Source organism: Pediculus humanus, genomic scaffold, assembly GCF_000006295.1.
Source record: "Pediculus humanus corporis 1103172107613 genomic scaffold, whole genome shotgun sequence".
NCBI lineage: Eukaryota > Metazoa > Arthropoda > Insecta > Psocodea > Pediculidae > Pediculus > Pediculus humanus.
The window spans coordinates 354,971-376,028 of record NW_002987227.1 but is presented as its reverse complement, the minus strand read 5'-3'; the positions used below and the strand labels follow the sequence as shown (position 1 = coordinate 376,028).

General features: G+C 25.8%; 3 protein-coding genes across 3 annotated transcripts in view; 2 read left to right on the top strand and 1 right to left on the bottom strand.

The window, feature by feature from the left end:
* Phum_PHUM244730 (vacuolar protein sorting, putative) overlaps positions 1 to 1,265 on the top strand; it is a gene marked incomplete at both ends in the record, with an annotated part of 2,307 nt that extends 1,042 nt beyond the window's left edge. Inside the window, one exon of the mRNA XM_002426211.1 lies at positions 34 to 1,265. Coding sequence (XP_002426256.1) covers positions 34 to 1,265 — 1,232 coding nt within the window. The remainder of the gene's footprint in view (positions 1 to 33) is intronic.
* Positions 1,266 to 3,994: 2,729 nt separating this feature from the next.
* On the bottom strand, positions 3,995 to 15,980 carry Phum_PHUM244720 (protein MLP1, putative; the record flags this gene model as incomplete). Its single annotated transcript, XM_002426210.1, has 22 exons — positions 3,995 to 4,141; positions 4,259 to 4,347; positions 4,492 to 4,659; positions 4,758 to 4,930; positions 5,037 to 5,238; positions 5,322 to 5,528; positions 5,622 to 5,960; positions 6,090 to 6,339; positions 6,421 to 6,582; positions 6,667 to 6,941; positions 7,020 to 7,206; positions 8,352 to 8,584; positions 8,667 to 9,013; positions 9,107 to 11,130; positions 11,210 to 11,390; positions 11,470 to 11,711; positions 11,796 to 13,194; positions 13,402 to 13,643; positions 13,708 to 13,842; positions 14,036 to 14,662; positions 14,913 to 15,059; positions 15,690 to 15,980. 22 exons carry the CDS (start codon positions 15,978 to 15,980, stop codon positions 3,995 to 3,997), a joined length of 8,067 nt encoding a protein of 2,688 aa, XP_002426255.1.
* Positions 15,981 to 17,002: 1,022 nt separating this feature from the next.
* Phum_PHUM244710 (ubiquitin-conjugating enzyme E2 Q2, putative) lies at positions 17,003 to 19,880 on the top strand (the record flags this gene model as incomplete). Its single annotated transcript, XM_002426209.1, has 7 exons — positions 17,003 to 17,164; positions 18,261 to 18,479; positions 18,631 to 18,738; positions 18,980 to 19,139; positions 19,216 to 19,371; positions 19,491 to 19,669; positions 19,782 to 19,880. 7 exons carry the CDS (start codon positions 17,003 to 17,005, stop codon positions 19,878 to 19,880), a joined length of 1,083 nt encoding a protein of 360 aa, XP_002426254.1.
* Between the last annotated feature and the right edge of the window lie 1,178 nt (positions 19,881 to 21,058).

Here is a 21,058-nt window from a genome sequence, read left to right as displayed (position 1 = left end):
CTGTATATCATATTTTTGGAAAACCATCCTTAGGTTTATTTCATGGAAAATATTCCAAGTTCATTGCAAATTTATTAGACAATTGGTTAGAAGAATATGGTGAACCAGAAAGACCTGATTCAGACTTGGGGTGCATTCTCGTCTTTGATAGAGACATTGATTATGCATCTGTACTATTAATGCCTGGAACATATACTAGCCTGATATCAGAAGTAATGAATATTTCATCAGGCACAGTAGAATTGAAACAGCAAAATAAAGAGAAAAAAGAATTGGCTATATCTATGCAGTTAACTAGCAATGATGAAATTTACAATCAAATCAAAAATAGACACTTTTCTGATGTTAATGTTTATTTAAAGCAAAAAGCTCAGGAATTAATAAATGAAAAGAATAAGGGAACAAATATGGGAATTCAAGAAATGAAAAATTTTGTTAGCAATCGACTGAAAAATCTCAAACAGGAAAGTTTAGCTTTGTCAAATCATTTCAACATATGTGAAAAAATTTGCAATGAAATGGGTAAAAAATTTGAATCCATAAATAATTGTCAGACAAATATCCTGTATGGAAATTCAAGAAAAGAAGTTTTAACTGAAATTGAAGATATGATAAGTACATCAGAAGATGTGTTTCTGCCATTAAGATTAATTTGTTTACTTTCCCTAGCTCAAAATGATTTTTCAGTTGAAGAAAGTATGAATTTAAAAAAGCAATTCCTTCATTCATATGGCTTTGAGCATTTATCTACATTTTACAATTTAGAAAAGCACGGTTTGTTTTCATCTTCACCGTCTCCGGGTGAAATTTCAGCAAAAATTGCCAACAAAGTAGCTCAAGTTGTACCTTTTCCGAAAAAAAATTCTTTTCAAACCACCGTCCAAAAATTTAAACTATTCCCTAATTTATCAAAAAGCACATGCTTAAAGAATCCTCAAGATGCGAGTTACATATTTGGGGGAGCATACATTCCTTTGGTGGCTCAAATAGTCACTTATTTAATTCGAAAAGAAATGAGTTTAAATGATTTAGTTAAAGGTTTACCGTGCGGGATAAATGAAAAATCTGAAACGAAATTAATTGGAAATCAGGTTGATAATTTTATCGATATTAAACCCAACAGTATTTTTATATATATTGTAGGAGGTATAACTTATGCCGAAATTGCCGCATTACAATTTCTTGAAAGTAAAACCGGAACTAGAATTATTTGTAGCGGATCAAGTATTATTAATGCTAAAAGTTTGTTGCAAAGCACAATTTAGAAATATTTTTACAACATTTACTGCCTATTTTATTTTTATGTATAAAAATATATATTTTTTTAAAATAAATTTCGGCAGTTTTAATTTATTAATATCTTTGTTAAAATTTTTTGTTTTTTTTTTTCGAAATAAAAATTATTCAAAAAAATATAGTGATATAAAAAAATTATTAAGTAATGTTTAAAACACCGTAACAATTCATCAACTTATTAAACATTAAATATCATTTAAAATAATTTAAAATAAAATAAACAAAGTCAGTCACTTATTATAAAATAATTAAATAACTAAAATGTTAATACTCAATTAAAAATTTATGTTTACTTACTTATTTTTAATCAGTTATGAAAAACTTATCAGTTAAATTTCAACACTGTTTAAACGAGATAAAAAAACAAACATTAAAATATATATTAAGTTTGCAATATTGTAATAGATACTGTAAAAAAAAAAAATTAAAATTAATCACAAAAAAACGTTAAATTTTATCAGGTAATCATAAATTATTTTTATTTTCGCGACAGGAAACGTAACATCAAGTATTAGAAAAAAGAAGTAATTAATTCAATTTAATTAAAAAAAAAAAAAGAAAAAAGAAATTTATAATAACAAAGCACACTAAAATACATAAATTTTACAATTAAATAAATTAAATATTTATAATTAATTACAAATTTTATTATGAATCATTCAAATGTGAAAATAATAATAATAATTGTTGTGATTAAAGCGTTCAAACCTTTCAGTACATGTTTCAATATTTTTATTTTACAATTTATATATACTTATCAAAAAAATATTTATATATATTTATTTATTTATATATATTTTTTATTCTTTCCTAATAGAAAAGAAAGAAAGAAAGAAAAAATATGTTTATGAGAATTAAAATAATAAAAAAAAAAAAACCATAATGATAATAACCTTTGACATTTGTTTAATAATAATATTTATTTACACCTTTCAAATAGGTTAAAATAAACATTAAAATTAATTAATTACACACAATAAAAAAACAAAAAAAATGTTTAACATTATTTTATATATTTAAAGGCAATATTGTCATATTTTTAAGATTTGGTCAAATCTAATAAATAATAATAATAATAGATTTAAATAATTTGTTATTATCGTGGTACAAGCACACAAATCGCAAATATTTAATTTCATACAATAAACAAAAAAAAAATTAATTATAATGATTAATAAAATAATAATAATAGTGCGATTAAAGTTAATAAAAAAATAAAAATTAAATAAACGATTAATAAAAAAATAATAATTTGTGAATTAATAAAAAAAATTTGTTGTCGTTTTTTTTTTCCATTAATAATTTCATTATAAATAAAATGATTAATTAAAAATTTCATTAAAAAATAAATACATAATTTTCATTATTATTATTCTGATTCAAAATTATAATAACAATAAAAAAAAAAAAAATGATTACATATAAAATAATTAAATAATTTCAATTCTTTAGGCCGTTCATTCCTTCCCCTTCCCCTACCTCCCCCCATACAAAAAAAAATACAAAAAAAAAATATTAAATTATATATTAAAAAATTTATTTTGAAATTTGTGCAAAACACATTGAGTTTGATTTTTAATTAAAATTTTCATGTGGAATATTTTTTAAAAAAATCAATTAATTCGTGTATGTATAAATAAATAAATAAATAAAAATAAATAAAATCAAAACACACGAAAAATAAAAATGATGTGATCAATATAATTACAATTAAAAATTCATTTTGTGTTTTTTTATTAACACTGACAATTTTTTTTTTTTTTTTTTTAAACATATTTATTAAATTAATATTTACATAATTTTTATAAATAATTTTATTATTTTTTACGCTTATTACGGTAATTATATGTACACATGCATCTGTTGAAATTAAAATTTATTATTTATATTGTTTAAAAAAAAAAAAAAATGTAAAACAAAATTGTAAAGAATATTAATAGGAAGGTTTTGTTGTAAATTAATCGCTCGCTTAATACGTAAATAATTGTTTAAAAAAATTAATGGCTTAATTTAAAAACTAATAATAATAATAATAAATACTAAAAAAAATATATGACTGGGCTATTTTAAAGCGACAGTTTTTTTTTCCCTTTTTTTTTTTTTTTTGTTTTACGAATTTTATCTATCACAGGCTGATACCACTGATTTTGCACGTTATTTCAATCAATAAGTTAATCAATCATTTCTATTATTATTAAAACCAAACAATAATTAGACAGATTCGAAAAAAAAATAAATAAATAAATAAATAAAAAATTATCCTTTCGTCTCTAATTTAATATTAATTTTTTAATTCTTTTGATTTCCTTTTAAAAAAAAAAAAAAAAAAATTCGTTGATAATTTGTTTGTGTCTGTGTGCTTTGCGATTGGATTTTATTTACAAATAATAATAATAATAATAATAATAAAATCGAAAATATTGATTGCTTACTTTTACAATTCACACGCACTCGGATACTCTCATTCATACACACTGGGCATTTTTGTTTAAATGTCAAATTACATACACCATTAATTCTCATATAAATATTTTTTTTAGAATTTAATAAAAATTATTTTAAAGAAATCTTTTTTTTTTTTTTTTTTCAAGATTCCGTTGATTGAAAACAATTTTTTTAAAACTTAAACAACAAAGGTAAAGCTACTCAAATTAAACTTAAATAAATAGGGAAAAAAAAAAAAAAAGGTTACTGTTAATTATGTTCGTTTTCCTTGTTGTTGAGCCTTTCCCCGAAATCTTTTTACCGGTTCCAATAAATAAGATAAATCCAAAGGCTGTTTATTAGGCAATCGACTTAACAATTTTAAAAGAATCGAATTTAATCTTTTTTTCTGTTCATCTCTCTGAAAACGAGAAAAAGAAAAAATTGCCTAATAACTATAATAATAACAACTATTTTTTTTTTTTTTTTTTTTGGATTCATAATTTATTTTTAAATGATTAATTTTTTAAATACTTACCTTTGCAGCGTGTACGTTTTCTTTGATTTTAGCAAGTGGCAATTCTTCATCTGATTCACTCTGTTTTAGCGACTCGCTTTTGGCCTCATCTTCGTGAATGGTACGAAGGTTATTGCGAGCCCTGGATCTTACAGGTACATCACCGTGAGGCTAAAAATAAATAAATAAATAATAATTAAGAAAAAATTTTTTTTCATATTCAAATTTTTAGGAAAAGATAAAGAGGTTTATACGTACGGTATAAGTTCTAGTAGGTTTTAATCTGACATCAAATTTTTCAAATGCATAAGTCTTAGTACAAATAAGATAAGGTTTGGCTATTTTGGCAAATAAATGAGCGCTTTTGTCCACTCTGTATTCACAAATATAAATATGTTCCTCCGGAGCTCCTATGGGCCGACCTAAAAAAAAAAAAAAAAATTAATTTACTTTAGAAATAATATAAATTAAAAATAAAATTAAGAATAATAATTAATGTAAATATTTAAATAGAGTTTACCTTTACAATAGGTATTTAAATCCAATACCCAGCAATGATTCATGATAAGGTCTAAAGGTACCACTTCGTATAAAGGCACCCGCATTACTTCATTGTGAAAAAATTTTCTTGTAGGTTCATGATATGTTTCGTGAGGTCTCAAATAATGATGTCCAAATGCAAATTTGTCACCCCTGAAAATTTAAAACAATTTATTTTTAAATGAAAACTAAGGAAATATTAATTTCACTGCTTTTGTAATTTTGTGAACATGTAAATTTTTAAAAAGTTTTTACTAACTTTTTATCTATCCAAAGCCTTTCTATTCTGAAAATATCTAAATCCGCATAATTTACATTTTGTATCGTTTTATACGTCACTTTTGTAGGCGGAGAAGTTTTCGGTGTATTTTCCTCGATCATGTCTCTTAAAACGTAAACGGCATCGCCGATTCTTAGTTGAAGATCACCTCTTAAAAGACTTATGTAATGAGTTGTATCTTCTAAAAAAAAAGAAAAAAAAATAAAGATGAAAATAAAGTTAAATTTTTTAATGTTTTTATAAAAAAAAAAAAAAAAAGTTTACCTGTGGCATATTCGGGCTGAGGATCGATCAAAATTTCCAAATTAACTTCCCTAGGATCACATCTTTCACACAGATAATGTTCAACAGAGTCATCGGCTTTTACACAATCACAATGTTGCCACACTAAACATCTTTCACATTGAATCATTACTCCTTCATCTTTGTACAGTCCACAAATACATCGTATGACGTCTTCTTCTTCGTCACCTAAAACAAATATTTTAAAACGGTAAAATATTATCATTAAAAATAAAAAAAAAGTGTAACAAACAGATTTGAAATTAAAAAAAAATTACAAACCAGGGTTAGCGTTTTCTGGAATGAAAGATGACGGAATGGCATCACCCAAAACTTTTTCTAATTCACTTGCGGAATCATATTTCGCCAAACAATACACTCTTCGTAACCTGGTGCTGGCAATACCTAATTCTGAAGTCCTGCCGTAAAATTTAACATTATTATTGAAGAGTTTTGTCATATCTTGATCAAATGCTTCGATTGTTTTGTAGTTTCCTGTATTTATATTTTGTTCAATCGTAATTAAATCTATAGGATCGGATACCCTTTGGTAGTAAGCAGGAAGTTTTCTTTTGGGAGGGAGATTAGTAAAGGGGGCCGATAACAATTCTCCTTTTTCATCTGCAACAAAAATTATAAAATGTTCAAACATAAAATAATTTTTATGGAATTTAGAAAATACAAAAAAAAAAAACTGTTTTAAATTAAAAAATTTTGTCACATTGATTTGCTTAATAAAATTAAATTCACCTTTTGCCGAAATAACAGCACTGTACAAGTCTTTGAAGATGTAGGCTAACTTTGCCACTTTTGTCAACTCTGGATTATCTTCTGCTTGAGCTAATCTACGTGTTTTAATTGAACGTAATGTGGATAATGCGTTTAACTGAGTATAAAACACATCGGATTGCTTTATTTCGGGTAATTGACGCGAAAAACTTTGAACTTCGTTATTTGACTGCTTCCAATTCCACTTGGAATTATTTTTATTTCTTTTTACCTGAAAAATATTTTTATTAAAATCATTTTCTTTGTTAATTTAAAAATTAAAAAATTATGTAAACACATGAGGTAAAAATACCTTATCAACATTCCTAAGCAAAAAACAATGATGCATTTGTACAAAACATCTTTGTTGATGAGACATTGGTTTAGTTGATGGCTTAACTGTAACAGTTTCTATTTTATTCTTGTCTCGAACGTTGTGTTTCTTTGCTTTGCCTGTTTTCCTTGGTCTGCCAACCTGTAAAAGAATAACATTTAAACATTAAAAAAATACATTTAAATAAAAAACACATATAAATGCTTTATTATTATAAAATCTTACCATTTTTTTCTCTTTTTTTTCAGACGTGACGACATTTTGTCCATTTCCTAATGGAATCCTTTGAGATTTCCCCCCTATAACTCCTCTGCACTCGTTGGTCCCACAATAACAAGGTTGACCCTCGGCAGGATTGAACAAAGAAAAATTATAATCATAAGTAAGCTCTTGATGGGCTGGAATATTTCGAAGAGCAAAAAGAGCCATTCTGAATAAACCGTTTACGGACCACTTTTGCATTTCACAATTAGGATTGCAAGAATGATTGACGAATCGACCTTTAAATAATTTAAAAAAAATAATTTTTTTTTTTGCACTCACGAGTAATTTAAAATTATAAATCAAGTATTATTTACCATCGCCTCCCATTCGATGTCCATCAATCACCAATCCTCCATCCAAATGTAAACAATAGTGATGTTTGTCATTTACATAAATGCTTGCCATACGGTCTTTAAATTCCTTATCTGAAACTACTTCACCCACATATTCAAGAATAAAATCACCCGCCTTGATTGGTTGCTTGGTTCTTATGCCCCAACCCTAAAATCAAAAATTTATAATAAATTTACCTCTTATTAATTATAATTACAGTAAAAAAAAAAAAAAATTTCATTTGATTAAAATATTCTAAAATTCTTTTTCTCAGGTTAGCAAGTGCTTGTTGAAAAACAAAAAAAAAAAAAAAAAAATTCATTTTTGAAATCATTAAAAATATTAAATTTTATCCGACAAAAAAAAAAAAAAGTAAAATTCAAAATAGAAAAAAACAAAAAATTTTCAAAATTTTCCAGTAAAAAATGTTTAAACAAATCAAATTTCTTTTACTTTTGTTTTTAACCCTTGATATTGTGACGAGTTTTAATAAAATTCAAGTAGAAGCGGCGTGTCCTCAAAAAAGAAAATGTTTTTCATATAAAAGCTCGAGTAAGGATAAGGATAAAGATAAAGATGATAAATGTGATAAAAAAGAAAAGGGAAAATTTAGTTGTAAAGAAAAAATTGAAAATGATAAATGTTCGGGTACGAAAAATGTTAAATGTACCGTTTTGATTAAAAATGAGGTAGGAAAAACTCCGATTGCAATTAAACCTACAATGATGAAAATAAATTGCAATGATAAGGTACGATGTAAAGAAGAAAATCGACAGAGGAAACACAAACCCTTGAAAAGTTCATTCATTTCAATTATTTAGGATAATTAATAGGTAATTATTCCTTTTTATTTAAATTTTTTTGAATTCATATTTCTCAGATAGTGAACCACAATCATCACAAGTTTTTTTAAGTAGGTATTGAAATAAACACCAAATATGCATTTTTCGAAAAATTTTAAAATTCATAGTAAAATTTACAATTAGCTTCGTTATAGAAAAAAAGAAAAAAAATTTAATGGGTAGCTGTTAATGTTATTCCAGAAAATAATATTAAAAGTTCAGGTTATGATTGAACATAAATGCTTTAACTTTTTATTCTTCATTTTAGTAAATTGGAAACAAAAGACGTGAAAAGATAGAATTTTCTTTTTAATTATCTGTCGCAAGTAAAATATATGAGTTATTTAAGCCGCAAAATCACATTTTTTTCGAAAAGGCAATGTAACTTTCCAAGACCCCAACTAAAAATATAATTTTGTTTTTTAAATTCAAAAATAAATTATAAGTTTACTTTAATTATCACAACTTTACCTTGTTTTTAGTCATGAATTTTTGCAAACCCGGAGCGAATTCGTGCTTTTGTATTCTTTGATTTGAACATTTTTCTTTGCAAGGGCATAATTGTGGTGAACATTCGGCAAAAACCATTCGATTTATACATTCTTCGCCGCAACCTTTTTGCTTTGTATTAAGAGGTACTGTACAATTGCAAGCTTGAGCTTCATAAGTACCCGTCATTTGCGGTTTGACGTCATAATAAATATCTAGAATGAAGAAAGTTATGAAAAATGTTTAAAAATTTTTAAATTTATTTAAGATTGATAAGTTTTTTTTTTTTAAACTTACTGGTTCTAATTTTTTTGTAATTCCAACTTGGAACAATATCCCGGCCTGGAAGCTGAGAATGTGTATGAAGCCACCACAGATCGAAAGGGAGTTGATAATCCACTCTTCTAAGTCTGACATACTTATTACAATAAGATGGTGGGGGTAATAAGTCTAATTCTTGATCAGCAAGAAGGTACACTAGCTTAGACAAAGATTTTTCATTTACTTTATTCACTTTTTGAGGTGGATCCTGTTTGTAAAAATCAGAAAATAAGCCAGCAGCTAAATATTTTTTTCGCCATCTCGGATGTGATTTTTTTATTTTAGAAACTTCTTCTTCGACAGAATCGCAAATACTTTCTTCGCTACAATACAAAAAAACGTAAACATTAATATTATTATTATTATTATTATTTTTTCTTTTAAATTCTTTTTAAGACTTTGCGTCGGTAACATACCTTTGTGCTCTTAATTCTTCTTTAGCTCTTTTAAATTTCTTCATTGATAAAAGTGGATATTGATACCTGTTCAAACCAAAATTAATATTTTTTGTCGTATTCAAACTTTTCCTTTTTCTTGTCGAAATTGTTCCCGTTGTTGTTTCGATTCCTTTATGAAGGTCAGCGTTGTTTTTAACTTTAGGTTCTTCATTTTCTGTTTTAATCGTTTTCACTTTTTTAGCAACTAAATCTGATAGCGAACTACTATTTTTTCTCACTCTTTTTGTACCGCTCGATTCGGATACTTTCCCTTCGACTTTAGATTCACGTTCTTCGGTAATGGAATCTTGTACGGTTGTTTCTTCCAATGAAATTTGATTTCCTCTATTATTTTCTAAATTATTTTCATCATCATCGGTTTTCACGGATTCATTGGTAGGACAGTCTAAAGACTTATTTAAATCGGTAGTATTTGTTGATAGATTCAAATTATTTTTTTTATTGTTTGAATCCTCTGAAAATTTATCAGTTTCACATTCCTGTAATTTTGTGGCAGAACCGTCGGGATTTGAAAACTTTGTCATTTCCGAGGCAGTCTTATCCTCAATTTCGTCTAATTTTATAGACATTTTTTTCTTCTTTTTTTTATTACTTGGGAAACCCGTTCTGTTTATAGCTTTTCTACGTTTAACTTTTTTTTTTTCTACAACCCCTTTTGTAATTAATATATCTTTTGGAGTCGATTCCTTCACATTAACTCTGACTTCCTTACAACTTTTCAAACACCTGGGTTTTTTAAAGTAATTACTTTTTCTGATTCCTTTTTTTTGCGTGAAAAGTTTTTTGTGACTTTTGTCTTTTCGTTTTTCTTCAACTGATTGTAAAATTCTACCATCTCGATATTTTTTTAAATTTGAAGAATTTTTATCATTCTCATTTTGTAAATTCACCGTAGGTGATAATGTTTTACCATCATATTTTGCATCGAGAGACGAATCGAATATTTCAATTTCCGGAAGCTTTTCAGAAATTTTATCATCATCGTGGTCATTCTCATTTGATTCTTTGGACCCGTTGAATTTACATAAATGTACTTCTTTACTATTATTTGATTGCGTTTGATCAGAAGGTGTCATGTCGGTTTTAGAACTTGACCTCGTATAATGTTGTTTTTGACTTGTTTTGGACAAAGTTTTCTCGAAGAGAACATTTTTAAACTCATATTTTTTGAGTCTTTCCTCACTGGTTTTCGAAAAATGAAGATGTTCAGAATGTTCAGAATTTTTCAGCCCATATTTTTTAATTTTATCGTTGTTTCTAGTAAAAATTTCATCATTATCCGATTTTTCAATATCTCCTTTAGTACTACCTGTTACATATTTATCTCCCTTAATATCTTTACTGATGTTTTTGATCCCTGTTTTCTTTTTAGATTCGATCGGAAGAAATAATTTATTATTAGTTTCTTTAATAAAATTACTTGTTTTGATTAAATTTTGAACGCACGACGGTTCTACTTTTGTGTAATTGCCAGCTCCGTGACGTAGCGATAGCATAGTCTTGACATTAATATCTGAATTTTTTAATATAGATTTAACATCATTATTATTTTTACAAATGTTACTTTGAAAAACAGTCTTTGCAACCAAATCAGGCACTCTGTGCCTCTTCTTAGGCGTTGTAATAACACATTGCTGATTGTTAAATTGTGATTGAGTGCTATTAGAATCGGAATTAGTTTCCGGTGAGACGTTACACGATTTTGTAGTGTATCTAGTGATTGTTGCTTCAATAGCTTCGTCTATAGAATTCCTTTGTATTTTTTGACTATCCGCACATTTAATTTTTTCCACAGCTTCTTTCTTTAAATGACTGTTAACTTCTTTATTAATTGGCTTGTCAGCATTTATAGATTTGACTATTGATTGCGTACTGTCACTAGTCCAAGATGGTAGTAATTGCTGATTTGAAGCAGAAGTTAAATGATAATGTCGTTTTTTCAAAGGTAAACGTTGTTCATTAGAATTAGTATCTGCTCCTTGCTGCAATTGGATTAGTCAAATATTAAAAACTTACACTTAAAAAAGGTTATAAGTTTGATAATTTAATTCTAAAACTTACGTTTATAACTTCGACGTGATTTTTTTTCTGCTTTCTTTTGGGCTTCTCCCTTAATACTTCATTTTCAGGCAATTCAGGCCCTGATTCTCTATCACTTAATTTAGATTTTTCCGCTCCAGACTCTCTATCACTTCCGCGAGATTTCTCACTTCCTTTTCTTTTTTTGACGGCTCTTTTTACCCTATTAATTAATTTACATTGCATATATACTTCAAAAAATGAAAAATAAATAAATAAATGAATGAATGGTGTATACTTACCGAAAATCAGCTGGTAATCCCATTTCGTTTTGCACAGAATTGACAGTTTGCATTGTACACAAATTATTTCCCGTCACTAAAGAAATAGATTTTTTGACGATTCCAATGGAAAATTTTTGAAATTCTGTAATGAGTTCTTCTAGTTCTTTAAAAAACCATTCATTATCTAATTTTTTTTGTTTACATTTTAAATGTTTCATACTCCTTTTACATTTTTTGTGTTTACGATGTAGTAAATTATGCTTTAAGTTAGGAATTTTAGCATGTTTTTTGCTCGAATAAAAACAACATGGCGATTTTATAGACGTATTTATGAAAGGTTTTACAATCGTTTTACCATTTTTCCTTTTTATGCTTTTTTTAAGATTTTTCCGTGGTTTTTTTAAGCTATGAATTTTTTTTTGCAAATTCGGTTTTGCTTTTTCAAAATATTTAGAAAGTTGATCGTTTGTTGACAAAGTTTTATACGTTGGAAATGTTCTAGGTGTAGAAACAAAACCCACAGATTTATGCCCTAAATCTTTTGTTTTACTTTTACCTTCCGTTTTTTTTTTACATTTATTTCCCTTATTCAATTTTTCATCCATAAAAGATCTGCTTTTTTTATCTGTAAAGTCTTTTTCCTTTTCAGCAATATTTAATTTTTCACAGGCTAGTTTTACACTATACCACGTATTTTCATCTAGATTACCATTTTTACATTTTTTCCCGGATTTTTTATTTAATTTGTCATTTTCTACGTTATTATCTTCTACTCGGTGGTGTTGCATAGGTTTAACTATAGCAACGTTAGGAGGATTTGACAATCTCATTGACTTTGAAAAAATGGCATCAAATTTCAAATTTCTACTTTTCTTAGATTTGTGATGAAGTAAAATGCGTTCAATATCTTCTTTATTTAACTCGACATTACGCATGGATTCCTTCGATAAAGAAGGAAAATCTAACTGACGACTAACTCTTTCGCAAATTTCATTTAATACAATGTTTATGTTATTCCTTGTTTCTTTTTTGCATAATTCATTTCTGCACACCATAGGAATGTTGGGTTCTAAAATAGGTGGTGCTTTTTTAGGCCTTCCTGGACCTCTTCTTTCTGGAATCAAACTATGAATAGGTGGTCGATCTTCACTTTTAACGTTTTTATCTTTTTTAGTTTCGCTTTGATTATTATTTTGCAATAAATTTCTGAAAACTTCAAGTTTTATTTTTTTCGGTCTTCCGGGTCGTTTTTTAGAGATGTCAGACTTCTTAGTTAGATAAGATAATTTATTTGGAATTCCTGTAACAGGAGTGACTGGTCTCAGAATGGGGGGTGTCACATCGCGACAAGGGCTTACATGAATGTTTTCATTAACTGGAGAACCAGGTACGCTTTGTATTCCACTATCAGGAGAAACATTGCTGAGAGAGCTATCCAATCGATAAGCCTCCAACTCGGGCATCAATTTATTATTTGTCCTATCGACACTACCTAACACTACTTGTGCACTTTCTACATTATTTGACGTTGAATTTTTGACAATTTTAGGTGGTCTTCCTCGTTTTATACGTCTTTCCAAAATATTTTCCATTAATAAACTGTTTTGAGATGCTATTTTCCTTGATCGACTAACATTAATTAATCTTTCACACTGAGCTGAGAGTATTTCAGTTTTTTCAACAAACTGTTGCAAAAGGGACGATGAATATCCTCTTCGAAATTCCACATCTTCGTCTGATGAACTGAAATTATTTGTTGATTGAGTTTGCCGAGTGATGCATTTTGTAACTCCTAATTTTTCACCACCTAAAAAAAAAAAAAAAATAAAAATAATAATTTATATTAATTATCAAAATGTTAAAAAAAAAATTGTAAAATAATTTATAAAGATCTAATACTAAAGATCTAAATGTTTTAAATCAGTAAAAAAGTAAATGTATTTAAAAAACCTTTGATTACCTTTTTCACTTTCACTGTTTTCCATTTCTTCACTGTCTATATGAATCCTTTTAATGGCATCATTAACAATTTGATCAGGAAGTTCAACATCACTTCCACTGTCTTGATTTACATTTTTCTTTTCATTTTTACCACACTCTAAAGAAACGTCTTCAAAACCATCAAAACTTCCATGGTTTTCAGCTGTCACTACGTCTGGTAAAATAGCAGCCAGATCTTCCTGATTAATTACCTGTAAAAAGTATAAAAATGTATTAAGGTTTAATACTTATAATCAAAATTTTTTTCAGACTTACCTGTAAGTGTTCAGACATAGAAGAAAGAGTTTCGGAATTTCCAATATGGCTTAATTGCTGAGCCAATGCAGTATAGTGAGCTGCTTCATCTTTTGAACAATCGTTTTCACTTTCTGACGATTCTGAATAAGCTTCCTTTAATTTAAAGGCGGGATGAAAATTTGATGTTTTTGTGAATTTACCACCGCCATTATTCGTAACCTATATATATAAAAACAAAAGTAAAATTAATTTTTTTTTTTTTTTACTTTTTAAAGTTAAATTAATAATCAATAACTGTAAAACCTAAAATTAACGAAAAGAATTTTTTTTTTTCTGTAAAACCTACTGGTTTAATAGCGGATTGTGGTTTGTTATACTGAGATCCTGTATTTTTTCTAACACATCTAAGTTTACTGGCTTCCGATAGTTTTTTATTTGATGGCATGACTATTGAGCAGCATTTATTAATGTCCAAATCACGTTTAATAGTACTCGAATCCAATTTTTTGTTTATTATTGATTTACCATTAAATTTTTTGCTTAAAGATTTTGAATCATTTAATTTATTGCCAACAATAATTGGACCTTCGCACATAGAAATACTTTTCGATGTTTCTTCTGTTTTATTACAATTAAACGTTTTTAAATTATCATTTTTAGATTTTACATTAACACTAGATTTAGATTCCCCGTTTTTGTTAATTTTCTTAGTACTAGATATTTGGGTAACTGATGTCGTTAACTTTAAACTTGACATTGAAGTTTCTTTCAGTGATTTATTATCAACTCCTTGATCAACATGTAACTTTTTTTTTGCATCATTTATCCCTGAAAACCTCAGCCGACTTTTCACTTTTGTAGGTTTCTTCATTTTCTCTTTTTCATCCATATATAGCTGACCTAGCTTAAATTTTTCGTGTTTCATTGATGAGCAACTATCACTCTCTGTACCCGTTTGACTTCGACTCGATGACTGTCTTTTGTTTGAAATTTTCATTGCAGAAAGTTTAAGTTTTAAACCACCCTAAAAATTAAAAATTTTAAAAACATTTTTAATTTAATTTTTTTTAAATATTTAAGAAATATTAGGTTAAGGTATTTCTTGCATTAGACATATGTTTACCGGTTAAACATATTGTTGGCAATAAATGTATTTTTTCATTATACAAAATGAAAATAAATTGTCTAATTAAAAATAAAATACAAAAAAAAAAATTTCTTACTTGCTCAAAATTTGATTCTCTGATTGAAAATGTTTGACTAGGTGGTGATGAAATTCTACTTTGTACAGCAGATTGAGAAGAGCATGAACTAGATCTCGAACTAGATTCAGAACTGCTGGACCAACTGCAGGAACCACTTTCTGAATCCTAAACAAAATTTAAAAAAAAAAAATTTATTAATAAGTCAAATTACTGTAACATAAATAAAAATATGTTTAATATAAATCATTTACAAGGTATTGACACATAGAAACACAATAGTTTTATTAATAATATTAATGTTGATATTGGCGTTAAACAAGAATTTAAAATACAAAAAAATTAAAAAAGCTGTAAAAAAAACGTATGTAAGACACTAAATTTAAAAAAAATATTTTATATAAACAGGAACTAAGATTTATACAAAATAATATATTGATAAATATTTATCTGTAATATATTGCATATTTAAATAATTGCATGTATTTAGGTGAAATACATGAAACTAAAGGTAAAACGAATAAATATTGACATTTAGTTTTCTTCAATGTTTTCTAATACAGTAATTATTTTTGCATTTATTGTAATAAGAAATTTTAGTCAAAATATAATATTAATAGTAATTGTTTCAGTGTCTAAATTAATAATTTAATGACAGAAATATACCACAATTTTAATTCTTTTGAATTTATTATAATTTATTTTATTTTAATACCTACAATTTTAAGAAAACATTAAATGGCTAAAAAACATGAATTAAAAAATTACCAAATAAATTAATTTAAAACAATTACAAACCTCTGATTGACTGTCACTTGAAGATCTTGAATTTGAATCACTAATTTTCTTATCATCATCAGAATCAGATTCATTTTTTTCTTCGACATTACTTTTAGTAATATTACTATTTAAAGAATTCCAATGCCCTGTATGACCTGTTATAGGAGCACCTTTAATGGCATCTATATCAACTGTGCTTGGCAATTCTTCAGCATCAGAATCTTCAACTGGATGATGAATAAGAGCATTCCAAGCTGTTGATGCTAAAATATCACTTCTAACACATGGCCCACCCTTATTATGAGGCATTTTATAGTACAGTTCCATTTAAAATTTTTTATAAATCCTAGAGTTTGGCATTTTCATATTAAATGATGTTTTTTTTCTTTTTTGACTGAAAAAACTTACTTCTTTTGAAAATTATTGAGATTCTAAAAATTAAAGAAAAATAAACATTATTTCTGTACAATGAAATATGCTAATCTAATGTAAAAGGTCACCTGTGAACACGACGAAAAGAGTACGAGTATAGTCATAATTATTATAAATTAAATTTTCAATAAAAATAACTTTCATTTTTCACGTAATTATTAATCTTGGAGTAATTTTCTTTAATATTGAAATAAACATGTATAAAATTTTACGATGCATGAAAATATTAATATTGTTACAAATGGCAGGTGTTCTAAATAAAGACGCCAGGCGCGAAAACGAACTACCCGAATTTATTATTTAAAGTTCCGTAAAATTTTGAAATTAATTCATTCTGTTAACATTGTAATAAACGTACGATGATCTAAAATAATAAAATTTTTACACTAATAAAAATAAACAGATTATACATATTTTTTTAAAAAGAAAACGCATATTATAAATAATTTTATCAACATAACTTTTACGAAAAAATTAAAATCTAGAATAACACTGACTTACCTATTTTTTTATTTACTTTATTGACTTTTTAAGGCCATTTATAGTTTTTACTTTTTAATAAAAATTAATCACTATATACGATGAAATAAATAAGTTTGGGTTTTGTAGAAAGTAAACATTAACATTTTAATCAAAATGGCGTCGAATGCATTTCCACAGCCTTAATCAAGTAGAGTTCTTAAATAAAAAAAAAATTGGCGGCATTTTATTTCAGTTTTACCAAATTAAACTTAAATAAACAGTGGAAGAATTTATTAGGCGGAAGTGTACGAAGGTAACCGAGGTCTCCTTTCGCCATTTTGATTGGGAGTGATCGTAGTTGTAGGTTTAAGTTTTAGGAATAATTTATTTGTTTAATTTAGCTAATCTTCAAAACCTCATGTTTCAGTTATAAGTAAATGGCGTGCTTAAATACACTTAAACAAGAAATAAAAACTTTAGAAGCAGTGTTTCCGAAAAATCATGAAAGGTTTCAGATAGTGTCTGCTAGTGTTGATGAGCTTAGCTGTAGGTTTATTGGGAAAAACGGAAAAAAATATGAAATACATGCTAATATTACGGTAAATAATATTAACTTTTTGCTCTAGTTTTTTTGTTAAAATCCTTTTTTATATATTTTTTTTAAACTTCGTCTTTAAATTTTTTACATAAACGTAAATTATAAAGTAAATTAACCAAATACTCAGACAAAGAGAAATTACTATCAAATTAATTGCAATGGCTACGATATAACGATTTTAAAACATTCCTTTTTAAGTAGTGGATCTCTTTTTTTGAGTACTACTTTAAAAATTTTTAAATTAAATTTTAATTTTTGTAAAAAATTTTACGCGATACAGTATTATTAAATTTTTGAATGCAAATTAGTAAGTTTTAAAGATTAATGATTTTTAATTCAGAAAAATCATTGTTTTAATTGCTTTTCAAATTACACGTTAGTATGCCCACAATAATTAATTATTAAAATTATATAAATAAAAATTTGTTTTACTTAATCCCACAAGAATTTTAAATTTATTTTGGAAAATTTAAATACTTTTTCTTTTATACCTTGAAGGACATTTAAATTAAGAAAAGAGTACTTTTTAATTCAAAAAATTTAAAGTCAATTTTCTTAAGAAAATATGTCAATCTTGATAAAAATATTATTTTAATTTTCTGACAAAAATATTTTTTTTCATTTTGTTAAAATTATAAATTAACGGTTTTCAGATATAAAAATATATGCATGTAAATTTTATTTGTTGAATCAATTTGAATGTTTATTCAGTTGAAATTTCTACATTATTTTAATTTTATTTTATTTCTAAATAAAGGCTTTTTATGTCTGAAAAAAAATAATTTTTAAAGAAATTTTAGTGCAGCTCATAATTTTATTTTAAAAAAATCAATAAAAAAATACCCAATTTTGAATTAAATTATATTTTTTTAAAAATTAAATATGCCTTGAAAGTGGCATTGTTAAAAAAGAAAAGTATTACATCATTGTAAAGAAAATTATTAATATTAGTGGTAATGTTAATAAAAATACATATATTAAGACATAAATAAAATTTACAAAAATTATACATGCAGTTTACCTTAATTGAATATTTACCTTTCTCGGGAATGTTTCTTTTAAAATAAAAAATAATTTTTTTTTTTTTTTTAATTAAGGAAACATACCCTGCAACCCCTCCTGTTTGGTTTGCTGACTCTGAAGAAACCAGTGTAACCAATGCTGTACAAATTCTTAGCAATACATCTGGAGCTGAAAACCATGTAGTAAATCAAGTTGGAATTTTGTTAAAGGAATTATGTCGCTTACATGGTGTTCAAGAACCTTCAGATTTAACAAGACTTACTCTTCCTTCACCTGTCAACACACGTTTTCAGGTAAATTATTTTGTGAGTTTTAACTCTAATTCAATGTAATATTTTAACAAAATATTTCTCAACATGGCATAGTAAACCTGTAGGAAATGTAAGATGTATAAATATAATGAAATTTTCTCGATTATGATATAATTTAAAATGTATATTTTAGCCAGAACCTGAACAAGATATGGATGAAGATGAAGATGATGAAGAAGAAGATGGAGATGAGGATCTTCATCTTGAAATGGAAGAGATAGATACAAATTCCAAAAGTAAGGTAAGTTAATGAGAAATTAATTTTTAATATTACTTAATAAATAAGTTTTGTAATATTGACATTAATTTGATTTTAAATTTAGTTAATTAATTTCAATTATTTTAAATTTAATAATTAACAAGGAATCTTTATAAATAAAGTAAATTATTAAAGACTTTGAAGAAAGTGTGTTTTTAATTTTTTTAATTAAATGTTTAAAATATTAAAAAATTTGATTATTTGAAATTATGTTGTTTTTCAGAATGAAGAAATTGCTATGGAACACATAGCTTTATTGGAGCGTCTGCGTCAAAAAGAAAGGCAAGATCATTTAAAAGGATCGGTGCATGGCTCTGTTCAAGCAACTGATCGTCTCATGAAAGAATTAAGAGACATATACCGTTCCGATACCTACAAAAAAGGTACCTTTTTTTTTCCTTTTTTTTTTTTTTAAACAATATCATTTGCAAAAATTAATCGAATCGATTTTAATTGCAGGCATGTATAGCATCGATCTTGTTAGTGATTCTTTGTATGAATGGAACGTAAGACTTATGTCAGTTGATCCTGATTCACCTTTACACAATGATCTTATTTTATTGAAAGAAAAAGAAGGGAAAGATAGTATTTTACTTAGTATGCTTTTTAAGGCAAGTTTGTTAATATATATAAAAAATTATTAATTTTTTTTTTTTTTTTAATAACAAATATTTGAAACTTATGATGTTTGAAATAGGAAACCTATCCTTTTGAACCACCCTTTGTAAGAGTAGTTTATCCTGTTATATCGGGTGGATATGTATTAGTAGGAGGAGCAATTTGTATGGAGTTATTAACTAAACAAGGGTGGAGCTCAGCTTATACTGTAGAGGCTGTAATAATGCAAATCGCAGCTACGCTTGTTAAAGGAAAAGCTAGAATTCAATTTAATTATGCTAAAGTTGTTGATCAAGTGAGTATTACCGTATATTTTATTAATAAATTTATTTATATTTTTATCACAGTAATAATTTGTAAATTGTGTAATAAAATTTCCTCCTGTTTGTTTTTTTTTTTTTCAGCAGGGGCAGTATAGTCTAGCAAGAGCACAACAATCATTTAAATCACTTGTACAAATACACGAAAAAAACGGTTGGTTTACACCTCCAAAAGAAGATGGATAGACTCGTAATAATCATTTTATAAAAATATATAAAAAAATTAAAACACGAAGAAAAAAAAAAAAAAAACTTTTAAAAAGTGAAAAAAAAAAAAAAAAAAAAATATCGACAAGCTATTTTGTTTCTTGTATAGTTTAATTATAAAAGTCAGTTTTTTATTCCTGCACATTTAAAAAAAAATTGATCCAATTTTTTTTTTTTTTTTCTTTTCATCCATAAAAAAAAAAAAGTGTATGATTTTAGTATTAATGTATAGGGAAGTTATAACTGTTTCGTTCGAGGGAAATTAATAGTTATAATATTTAAAAAAAAAAAAAAAAGGGGCATTTAATAGTTATTCATTCCCATTAAATACTATATAAAATATTTTAATTATAATTTAATAAAAATTTGGATCAAAAACTTTTTTTTTTAATTTTTTTTTGAAAAATACTAAAAAAGTGAAGTAATGTTCAAACATTAAGTTCCTGATGGCTCGTAGGCTGTGGATGGTTTAATAAAAACTCTATCAACTCAGTATTTTTAAAAATTTACTATAGTTATATTAATTTTCATTTTTATTTTTTACCGATAAATTATTTTGAATTGTTAATATGACAACAACTTTTTTTTTTTTTTTTGATTACATTATAATTATTGAAATGATTTCTGACTTTTTTTGATCAATAACGTTTTTCGAACGTGTTTATTACGAAATTAATGTTTAATATATATATATATTATTTTTTTTAAAATTCATTCAAGTGATATAAAAAATTTTTTCTTTTTTTTTAGTATAGAGTTTAAAAATTTTTATTTTTTATATAAAATTATAAGGATTTTAATTTGACGACATTTATTACAGATGAAAAGTTAAATAAGGAAATGTTTATGTAAAAGGCTCGTAGTTTTTTTTTGTTTATAAATAAATAAAAATGAAATATTACTTACAATTTTAAAACGCCTTCGACCTTAAAATTTGTAAAATAATAATAATTTAAAATTAATTTTTCACATATCAATTTCTCAATATAAATTGAAATTACCGAATTGAAGTAATACTATAAACCTATAAAAAGTTTTTTTTTTTTTTTTTTTTTTTTTTGAAAAATATTTTCCTAAACATGAAATCTAGGTATTATTAATAATTTGTTTGTATATACTTACACTTACAATATATATATATAAGAGGCTAAGAATTA